The sequence below is a fragment of the Melanostigma gelatinosum genome (assembly GCF_949748355.1).
Source record: "Melanostigma gelatinosum genome assembly, chromosome: 15".
Lineage (NCBI taxonomy): Eukaryota > Metazoa > Chordata > Actinopteri > Perciformes > Zoarcidae > Melanostigma > Melanostigma gelatinosum.
In genome coordinates, this window is record NC_136648.1 from 11,477,594 (window position 1) to 11,489,120 (window position 11,527).

Sequence of the window (11,527 nt, forward strand, 5' to 3'; positions counted from 1 at the left end):
GCTTCAGGCTGTGGAGGCCCTGGAGCAGCAGTTGAGTTTTCAGGCACTGGCAGAGGGTAGAAGGGGTAGAAAGGATGCTGAACTTGGCCCTTAGGGGCATCAGGGTGTAGAGGCCTTGGAGCAGCAGATGGGTTTTCAGGCTTTGGCAGAGGGTAGAAAGGATACTGGACTTGGCCCTTAGGGGCTTCAGGCTGCAGTGGCTCTTGGTTCTTTGGAGCAAGTGTGGTAGGTGACAAACTCCCAGGGGTTTCAGTTTGCAGTTTTGGACCATCGGTGGGACGTGTGTGTTCAGTTTGAGCTGGTGACAGTGATGGACAGGACATTTTAGTCTCTCCTTCTCCAGCCAATTCAAGGGTGTACATTCCCTCCTGGAACACAAAAGGTAAATAGTTTATACTAAAAAAATTTAAATGGGGAATTTTTGCATCAAAATAAAATTTGTACCATACCTTTTTCTCCAGGCAGGGTGCATAGCGAACAGAGATGACCACACCCTCGGGATGTTCAACTACACTGAACCCACATCTGGGTGAAGCCTTCATCAGTGGCTCCCAGTTACCAATCACTGTAAAGTGATACATTACAGACAAATAAGCTTTCCAAAAAAAACTGACATCTGGTCACATAGGGCAGAAATTTCTTTAAATTATCTTAAAACAAAACTCAGGAAATAGGCATACACTTACAATTTACGTAAATTTCAGCAACAGATACAGTCCATCCCGTTTTCACAACCATGCCCTGAGCATAGCAGGCGACCATCGGAGGGTTAGGCGACGACTGCCTTATCAAAGGGCATGACATCTTCACTGGTAACCCGAAACAACGCAATGGAAGAACGTAGCAATCCTCCTAAATCCAGAAAGCAAGATGTGCCAAGTGTACATGGATCAAATGTGCAACACTCTTAGACTAAAAGTATCCCACCTCAAGAGCAACAAAGCAACCATCATAAGGTGCATCCAAGACCAAATCTCTCGGTGTAGACCCGATTGTGTAACCACAGTTTGGTGGCAACTTGGACAGCGGCAGAGAAGACAGGTCACTTCCTGAGCAATTAATGAAATAGAATTTAATTTTTAAGTGCATGAAATTGCTCTGCAAATACTTATGTACAGTATAAATGATAGAGATGTGAAAGTATTACCCTACAATAGAGTAAACTTACCCCTGTCCACAAAGAACAGTGATCCAGGGGTAGAATCACCATACTGGACTCGAAGCTTCATGGAGTCTCCCATACATTCAACCCTTGGATCCATTTTAAGGAGACGATCTACTGCTGCACTCTCCGCCTTTGAAATCGGCCTTGAAAAGCCATCTCCCCGGCCTTTAAGTTGCATGGGCTCACCCAAACCTATTGAGAATAGGGCTTTGTTTAAACTCAAAACAGGTAGACTGCCATTATTTAACTGTCCTAACACAGATTAAACTACAAGCCTAAAAGTCAAACAGGGGTAGAATACATGCACAGGACTTGTCAAAAACTATGTTAAACATCATAATTAACCACTTTTGTAGGGATTGTAACTAGAATTTCACCATTACATACCCATGTCCTCTTGATAATCTGTATCAACATCCAGGAAGTCCTCTGTGGCATTGGTTCCTCTTAATTTATCACCTTGCAGAGAATTTTGCCCTATTAACAGTCTTCCATGGCGCACATCGATCCCTTTAGATTGACTTTTGGGAAGTATCGTGTTTCCGCTTAATTTATCCAACGCCTTAAGGTTTGTAAGTCGAGCACAATGGCAAAATGAACTGGCACTAACTAAAAGTGTTAAACATAGTAAAATCTTACTGCCTATGCTCTCTCTATACGCCATTGGGACAAACAAAAAGCACTGCACATGGGCAGAGTACCTCAGCTGCTTGCTTCAACTGCTGAACTCACCACTACTCAGGCCTGATAAAGCCTGAGCACTCAAGGTCTGGTCCTGATTACAACTAATCTAACACCTGACCACAGCAGGTGTTGCCAATCAAACAATTAAGGTTGGGGCCTAAATTTGTGGCCCTGAACTTTCCCTTGGACTACAAATTGTAAAAAAAAAAGTAGAAGACATTTGTCTTTGTCATGCCAAAGACATGTGACAAAGACAAACATTTGATTGTTCTTCATATTATCTTTCTTCAGGGTTATTTGGCAGTCTTAACAAGGTTTTTAGGCTTAATTATATCTGTTTTCAGGCCTTTTGTCATATTTGAATCTGCTTAAGCCTATATCTGTTTGGCTTTCCCTGAGCCTGTAGAGTTTTTCACATGGACAACTCACAACAAAAGAAAGATGTCCTCAAAAATAATAAAGCATACAGGCGCTTACAACGTCAGGGTGTCTATGGCAGTCTTTTTCAGGCCTAAATGGACTTGCTACACTGTGGACAGCAAATTTGTGTCATATGTGGGTTTAAACCCTTAACAAGCCACTGTTGGGCCAGTTGTCACAAACTCATGCTGTGCAGCTAACAGTGTTCAGATCTACACAACTTTATTTTAAATTCTAGTGTACATCTCAAGTTTCCAAGGACACGAAATATGTGAGTTTGACTTTGGGGAAAATGTATCTATAATGATGCACATGGGTTTTACAGGGTTAAATTGAGTACAAGGGTATATTAATGAATGGCAATGGTTTATTTCTTTAGTCATATCAACGTGTCATATTTCCTTTGGCCTGATCGAGAAGTTAAGTCTCTGAATTGTATTATTAGTTCGTAAAATGTTTGTTTCTCCTCATTCATTCTGAATCCAAGAGTTACAGACAACTTTTTTATAAAAAAAAGTGATGTTCACAACTAATTCAAATATCTGACACTACTTGAGAAGGCAGAGTCCCTTTTTCTCCAAGCTTTCCAAAAGTGGTATGCATTGTTGCTAATCGAGTGAATCATTAATACCATAAGTTAGAACTTAATACCTGAATTAAAATGGACTTTAAATCTCTTGAAACAGTTAACATACAAGTTTATATTCACAAGGTAACAGACGGGACATATTGGCTTTAACTCTGGTTGGAATAACTTTTATTTGATCCGTCTGTAAACAAGATGTCTCATCAATTCATGGCATTTGAAATAGATTTTGTGGCAGAAGGAATTTCCAACTAAAAAACAAAAGACAAAATATTGCAAACTTTTTTTTCTGTTTAATTCTGTACATATTCCACAAAGTCTGGAGATTACTGATGCCAAAATATCCCGTAGGAAAGTGCCATTAAAAGTTACTTCTTGCTGGGACAGCAGTTAAAAATCCAACTCGTAGTAGCAACAGATCAGATCGATTTTTATGGCACAGAATACAGTTATTCTCAGAAAGATTTCACAAGACAACTTACAAATGTTCTTATTCCAACCAACACCATTTTCATTATGTTTAGTGTACACAGCATCATTATTTTTATCTTTTAAATATACTTCTAAGTACCGTACTATGACAATTTGTGAATACACCTTTGATGACTAAAGCACAAGGCAAAAAATTCCAAAGTATTGGAGCCCAACAGCCTCGGTTTACAGTCAAAATGCATTCACACTGTAGTCAAATGACATTGCTGTTTCATTGGTTAATGGACATAAAGTTAGCAACAAGTCAATTAGTGATGAAGGGTTTATGTAGTGTTGAAGTCTAAGGAAGCAGTTCAATGTTTTACAGTCATTTGAAGTTGTCTTAATGGTTTACAGTCAACAGGTAATGCCAACAATCATCCATCAGAATAAGCTCAAGAATTCTGATAATCCTTTTATACTGACAATTGGTCCAAAGGGGAGGGGAAAATAACAGGTGTGTAGTGATTTACAGAAAAATCTACAAATAGCAGAAGCTGACTGACAAATGACTGAGCTGTCACATAGATGGAACGTCCACCGAGACTCCAGGATGTGGTGAAGCATCAAGACAATATCTTGAGACCTCAGCAATGCTGACCTTGCACTACACTCAAAAACAACAGCCCAACACCACATCATTAACTTTTAAGACCACATTCAGGTACAATAGCGAAAGCATGTGATGGAGGGTAAAAGACATTGTGCTTGAGGGTGGCCAACTGGTACACACATACAGGACTTTGTCATGTATTTAATAGAGGCTCGGAGACTTGACGATGGAGGCAAGAGAAGATGGTTTTGGCTGGAATATTACGCAGGGATAGAGACGGGGATACGCCTGGGGGTCTGTTTGCTAAGAGGGTATGCATGCAACTTTTAAATTCCCCACATGCTGATGGAAAAAAAAAAAGACACGGGCATCTTTTAGTAAAGCTCAGAAAGCAAAACTTTGCAAACTATCACCACTATTACATGTGTACTTCCCCTTGGAATATTAGCCAGTTGCTAAATGAAAGTTATGCAAAGTGAGAGTAAAGTTTATTTTACACTTTTGCAATCATTTTTTGCACTTTTGGTTCATAAACATTTCAATGAACATGCCATTAATGCAGTGCCAAAAACATGAGAAGTACAATGTTTAAGTGTGGAAGCTTAGTAAATTAAATTCAAAAAAGCAAAAAAAAAAAAAAAAAAGGAGTGTGGAAGGAGTTAAGCAAACAAAAGGCTGTTTATAAAAGTAGACTGGGATGGGGAAGTAACATTGTATGCCTTCTTATCCTGGAAGTAGTGCCAACACAATGCGGTGGGTGGGAGTGAGCTGCTAAGTTGATGGATGGGTGGAGAGGTTGCTTAATATCCAGACCTCCTCGGGTAGTCAGCCATTGTATGTGCTTTGTTGTTAAGATTTCCACCATAGGCCGCCTCCTTTCCCCATGACTAAAACCAATACAGGAGCACACAAGGGAAAAAAAGAGAAATGAACAACTTCTCCCCCCTACAGGACGAAGGGGGAAACAAAGGTGACACAGTATCTTACCACTCTTCATTGCTATTAAAAGTTTCCAAGACATTTGACTGCTTGCAGGAGAAATCTTAACAGCAATATTTCTTTTCTCTTCTTTTTGTCTCTCAATTTCATCTACGTGAGCTTGAAAACATTAAAACCCTGATTCCCTCAAGTATTTTGCCATCGAGAAAGCCTTCTTATTCAATCCGCCTCCATGGACCCCTTCTTTGCCCATTACAAGAACCAAAACTGAAAGAGAAGAGATAAAAAAGGCACAGTTAAGGAAAGTTAAAAATGAATAAAAACTTTGAAAAAAAAAAAGGTAAGAAAGGGCATTCCAAGTATCATTCAATGTGTAGACCAGAGATAGTTTTCACCAAACAGGGCTAATGGCCTGCAGGTTGTCTTTGATACCAAACAACAATAGGTGATTTCATTACCAGTCAATTTACCAATTGATCCCGTGTATTTGTCTGTACATTTCAAACTGCCAAATGATGAGAATCAAAAATGTGCCCAAAAATGGTCCAACACCTATCACCCTTAGTGCCCGCGGGCGAGCTTACTAGAAAGTATCACAGGTTCAGGCAGGCGGGTCAAAAAGTGATAAAAGCAGCATTTCGAGTAACTTAATAAGAACTTACAAAAACATTGCGTGCAATAGTCCACCTTCTTATCCTCTGTGTGTGCGACACACACACACGTCTCAGACCGTAGTCCTGATTATTGTGCTACTATAATGCATAAAGTTGGTCGTTAGTGTAGTTGATTAATGCATAACGGGGCGGGTGGGTGTGGCAAAATAAAAACACCCACATATCACTGGTCACCATTGTAGCTTCATTCTTTTTAATGCAACATGTATGAACTGTAGGAAGATCATCGATTGGTCAGGACAGCTTCTGCTGACCTCGGTTGTTAAACAGCAAGTCAGATGTAATGCAACACTAATGAGCCAGTGGATATTGCTGAGAAAACATTTTGTTAGATGGTGCAGCATTGGTTTGGGGGATGTGTAAAACGTTTCCAACCACAGATATAGTCGCACAGATGTGTATGTGATCTATGTGAAAATCACATCTGCAGGAATAATTTTGTCAATATAATGTTAATCATAAATAGTGGCAAATGCCATCATAATTTACCAACGCGGTTGCATGATTTTTCTGACCAACTGTACAAAAAACAAAGAAAATAATTGAATTCTCATATTTAAGAAGTTGGGAGAACAAATTATCTTATGTTGTAAATCTAATAAAACAGACCCTTGATTGTGAGACTACACTTCCTTAAGTCAAATAACTCGTATACGGTAGCTCTCATACCCGTTGTGTTTGTACAACACAGTATCTTAACTCCGCTTTGTGATGATGAGGTTAACTGTTTTGAAACTACACTTTTACCTTTTCCAGCTCTTCCCAAAGAGACATTGTATGTAGGTTCTCCTCCTCCGCTCTTTGTCCTGATGTCCATTGTCCAATCCCCGTCATCATGGATGCTGTCTCTGAGGACTGAACACTTCTTTGAGCCCAGAGTGAGACCGCTGGTGTAAAAGCTCTCCCTGTCCTTGCCGATAAGGGTATCTATTTCTTGAGACTGGAAAAAACCACAAAACCACAGGATGTCATCCAGATCCTCAGACAGATTTAACATACTTCCAGTTACACGACTAGCATAATTCCTGCGAGTATAAAAGAAAACATCATTAATAAGTACATAAATAAACGTGTTCCCACTAGAAAGAACATGAATTCCCCAATAAGTCAGAAGGCCCTGCTACATTACAGTAAAATAAAAATGATAGTGGCTACATGATAATATATAGACAAACTATGCAGCGATGATAAAGTAAACTTCTAACTTTTATACCATGACAATTAACAGTCATGGATGGACATTGTGCCTTGACTTTTTGGGAAATTTATTTACTCTCTGTTTGACATCGTCTACCAGGAACACCCGCTTTGTATTACATCCACAAAGTGCTTAATGATCTATGTATAGAGTTAAAATGTAAGAAGAGATTAGTCAATCAACAGAAAATAATCAAGCAACAATTCTCATAATTTGCTGGATCCAACTTCTTAAACGTTAGGATGTGCTGCTCCTGTTTGTCATATACAGATCAGTAGTTACAGACAGAATAAACTTAATATGTAATATAAGGCAATTAAATAACAACTATTTTCCATAGAACGAGGGATAAATGGAGACAACAATCTGCAGAGTAATAGAGTAAACCTGCTATTCTGACACCAGAACTAGGTATAAAACCAAGCGTGCTTACCAGCATGATACTAAGAGAGGTTTATAAACACAACTTAAAAACCATCACAATCTCTGGGACTGACCACCTCCCATCCCTGCAGTGAGGAGCGGAAGTTGAGTGACGTCTATTCATGATGTTCTAGCTCTCGTGCATCCCTCTCAATGAATAATACAAAACAAAAAACCATTGTAATTGCCATCAAAAAAAGATATACATGTATGTTAGATTACTCGCGTTAGTAATTAGAGAGCCTTATCGTCGGCTGACCAATCGTCCGCCAGAGGTAACCACAGGTAGAGCAGCAGCTTAACGTGAGCTAATCACACAAAGCATGCCGACTTTAAGTCAGACACCGTCTCCTCGCTGGCTTTAACATCACCGTTAGGAATAACACGACAGCGTCTTGACATTTTTAATAAGTGTCTTTTAACGGCAACGATTTGTTTCAGGGGTGTTTAAGTACGTGCTTGTTTTTTCTGATCAACACGAGGTCTAATCCCGCAACGTTTCCTGAAGGAGGAAATAACGGACACAGGCCACCGATAGACTAGCTAGCACTGAGCTAGCACGGTACCGTTAGCTCATTTAGACCCTGCGAGATAACGGTTTTAACGCGGCTCAGTGTGGCGAGCGCCTGCGTGGGTTGATGCATAAACAACACCGTCAAACGAAACCACACGTCCTAATTCTGACCTCTTACCGTGATATTGTTGAATGTACCACCGGCATGTGCTGCCCAAACATATTTAGCGTCCGTATATCCAACAATGGCGCTATCCTGACAGCTGCCATCGGCCATCAGGTTCTCCACGTAGCTTTGCCAAGACATATTCAAGAAATTTATGCTGTTTATAAAAAAATCCCTAAAAGCTTCGGACGTATGGTTGCCGAACAGGACACACCTAAATCGGAAGAAGACCTACAGACGAATTTAGAGTCTCCAATCTAAACCCACACTTCGACGTTGACCAACGCCAAGGCTAGGGCAGCAAAGAAAGCCAGGGTAGTGATGTAGCGGCAGGGTGTAGTCCGTCCCAGATCACTCCGCACAATGAGATCCCCGGCGCTTTTCTGGCAGCAGGCGGCGGAATAAAGAGGGACTTATCAGCTCAGCCAAGAGTCAACTGTCTGAGGCAATGCCGGGGTACACATGGAGGCAGATGAGGATTTACTGATTGAATCGTTTAGTCACCCACTCTTTCATTCATTGAAGGTATCTTCATGTTGTGAAGGAACAATGGCAAAGACAGACCGTCACGCCAGACAGGTTGTGTAGCTAATGATAGCAGTCACCGTCAGTGCGCATAGACACAATGCTCTTATCTGTATGCATGATGGATTCTCAAATGTTCTTCTCACTTTCATAATATAGCCTAACGTCACTGCTTAAAATGTATTTTTTTTAAATGGTGAGAGCCTGGTTGGAGGTTCCTCACTGATGGCTACTAATAAGCCACAAATTCCTGCAAAATCGGAGTTATCATGAGTATTTGAGAAACATTTAACATGTCACTAAAAATGTTATCCTGGAGACCAGCTACACAATATTAACATTACCATGCTAAACTTTTCCCAATTGTATCAGGATCGCTTACAAACTGATGACATGTTTCAGAAGTCTGCTACAGTAACTTAGTTTTGTTGTAGGTCTAATTGACCCAAACATACGCACATGTGGATTACAAACAAAATAGATTTGGTCATAGCCATATAACATATAAAGAAAATTATCTTATTTGGTGTATTGACAATGTGTTATGCTCATTTATGCCTAATCACCTTCATCAATTGTGCAATCACTGTTTGTGGCAAAGGGTTACCGCTTAAAACTATTTAGATATTGGGATTTAATAAAGGTTTTATTCATTTTTACACAAACAACCCTTAGCTTAGTTGGGCCCAAAGGGCGAACCAGTTGGTAACAAAAATCAATATAAACCAAACACCAGGGTTAAATAAAGTAAAAGTGCTATTCTATATTCAAATTCATCTCGTGCTGCAGTGGAGTGTTGGAGAAGTTTAGTGTCCTGCTCAAAAACAACCTCTCAGCCCATTCTTTGTCTTGACGAAACCAGGGATCAAACCAGGCACCGTGGCCAGTTTTTAAATCCAGATGATCACGGCCACATGCAAGACTGACAACATTATTTTGGAAGAGCTGATGCCTGGTTAAGTTAAGAAAGAGTTACTTTACCTTTTATCTGATGATTTGAAAACAAAGTTTAAATTGATTTGAACCGATTTTAATATGTGGTACATTATTTAAACGTTCAAGATTTCCCAGGGTGTAAAACCTGCAATTTCAATAAAAACTCAATGCAAATAACTGCGTTATAAACATGCAATCTATATGACTCAAAGCAAAATATTCAAAGGCAGTTTAACATGTGGTACAATTATATGACGAGTTGTATTCATGTGCAGAATGAATGGTGTCATTTCTAATATGCATACAGTATGGCACTTTTTGATCATGCCATCAACAACAGACTAGTGCACTGTTTGAATTAGCATTTGCTATTAATATGCAAATACTTATTGGCATAGCACATTAAGCATTAAGGGATATAAGCCATATTAGATGGTGGAGAGTTCAAGGTTCATTGAAGATAACCAAAAAAGGATAAGACACATGTCCCTCTTCCAAAGTGAACCCTCTTCCAAAGTGAAACATTCTCTTCTTGGCCACCAGAGGCAGTGTTCTCTATGGTTTGAATACTCGTGACTGGCAGAGCTGAGAAACATGTCTTAATTAAACTGGTAACCTTTGAGGACTTTTAGGAATTCTTTGTTTTGTCAAACTGAAACCATCCTAGGTGATTGATTTATGCAGCACTTTAAATTGTCTACAAATCTACTCACATACTTTCTCAAGTTTGTCACACTGTAGCCCCAAGTATTTATTCACAGGTATTTCTGTTGACCTTGTAAGCTGAAAAAAACATTCACTTCTTCGGCTCACCGAATGCTGCAGATGCAATGCAGGTATGACTTAGTCATGCATGATGCATACTATTCCTGCAACCCCAGCTTGGTTATTCAACCTCTCGTCAATTCCTGCAGAACACACTGCTTTCTATGAAATGCTTTAAAAAAAATGTTGTTCTTGATTTTTTAAAGAACACAAAGTAGTGTGGTGATCACAGGAGTTACTGCATGCTCATTATCCTGTCTGTTATAATACCGCAGCACCAATCAACTCAGGCTGAGTATAAGTGCAACGGTGCTATTTAAATGAATTTAGAAAAGAGGTTAGCTGTGTTAAGGTCACGTGAATGCTGTAATATGCCAGCTGATATTATCAGAATTCTCCTACATGTAGAGGTTGTACAGTATAAAAAGAGATCACATGATCCTATTGTTCTTGTTTTGTGAGGGTGCTTTATTATAAATTCCTTGTGTGTACTATTATAGAGTCATGGAAAGGATCATAGAAATATTACAACTAAAAGGGTATACTTCAACTCAACAATCCCATAGCCTTTTTTACCTAGAGGGTGTTTAATTACTATTGTAGCGAGCAAGGAACGTTGGTTCTCCAGTCTTTACAGATTCAATTTGGTTGATACAAAGCTATTATTCATATACTGCAGCAAATACAAATACCTAGAGAGAGAGAGAGAGAGAGAGAGAGAGAGAGAGAGAGAGAGAGAGAGAGAGAAGAGAGCGAAGAGCAAGAGCGAGAGCGAGAGTGAGAAAAGAGAGAGAGAGAGAGAGACAGAGAAGGAGATAAAGTTGATACATTCAAGTGCATTCCAATAAAGTTTGAAGTTTGAAGTTTTAAGGAATAACTTTGGAAACAAGATATCACGTCAATTATTCACACAGGATGAGCATACTTGATAAAGATAAACTCCATGACTATTTCAATCACTAGTTGCCATGACTATTATCTGGCTGTGCTATTTAATTAAGAAGTTGTTCTCAAATATGACCAATCAAGGACAAAATGAACAGACTTCATAAAGGCCTAAGGGGACTTCTGCTATGTAACCTGATCTTAGGGTCCTGACTTTAAGAGGGTCCCTGAATCAAATCTAATTTTAAAAACTTAATTTTATCAGCTTCTGTGGTGCTTATTTCTAAATTAATTATTTTAATCAAATCACCACACTGCAAATCTGCCGTCAGGTAGCATTCCAGCATAAAAAAGACACAGAAGAGTGAGATTAGCATAATTAACATAATTATCAATTAACATAATTGCTCAATTAATCAACTACTTGTTTCGACACCACCACCAGCTCTTTTTGCCCCATGGTCCCACAAAAGGCACATTCAGCTGAAGAGAGTCCATTGCATGTTCACTTTCCCAAATTAATTCACGATTACCTGTGCGCTCATCGTAGACATCCTTTTTTCCGACGGTGACTTGAACGCAGCACAAGGGGGAATTCTCAATCGACTCGTACGTTAACATCC

The 11,527-nt window shown here is 39.4% G+C and overlaps 1 protein-coding gene across 2 annotated transcripts; it reads right to left on the minus strand.

Annotated features, from left to right (window-relative positions):
- Nucleotides 1-3,009: 3,009 nt before the first annotated feature.
- Nucleotides 3,010-8,088, minus strand: LOC306788723 (profilin-2-like). 2 transcript variants are annotated; one of them, XR_013772618.1, is made up of 4 exons: nt 7,806-8,088; nt 6,240-6,432; nt 4,867-5,085; nt 3,010-4,766 (listed from the first exon to the last, which is right to left on the minus strand). XR_013772618.1 is itself a non-coding variant. In XM_079284330.1 (3 exons), exons 1-3 carry the CDS (start codon nt 7,932-7,934, stop codon nt 4,988-4,990), a joined length of 420 nt encoding a protein of 139 aa, XP_079140456.1. In that variant the 5' UTR covers nt 7,935-8,088; the 3' UTR covers nt 3,010-4,987. The 2 variants fall into 2 exon arrangements, 1 of the variants encoding a protein (XP_079140456.1); XM_079284330.1 differs by having other exon boundaries at nt 3,010-5,085.
- Between the last annotated feature and the right edge of the window lie 3,439 nt (nt 8,089-11,527).

Excerpts from the sequence above, each read along its gene's own strand:
- LOC306788723 (XM_079284330.1), bottom strand. The coding sequence starts at position 7,934 with ATGTCTTGGCAAAGCTACGTGGAGAACCTGATGGCCGATGGCAGCTGT. Across the intron at positions 6,433-7,805 it reads GTACATTCAACAATATCACG|TCTCAAGAAATAGATACCCT; the intron begins GTAAGAGGTCAG and ends GGTTTTTTCCAG. Across the intron at positions 5,086-6,239 it reads TTTGGGAAGAGCTGGAAAAG|TTTTGGTTCTTGTAATGGGC; the intron begins GTAAAAGTGTAG and ends CTTCTCTTTCAG.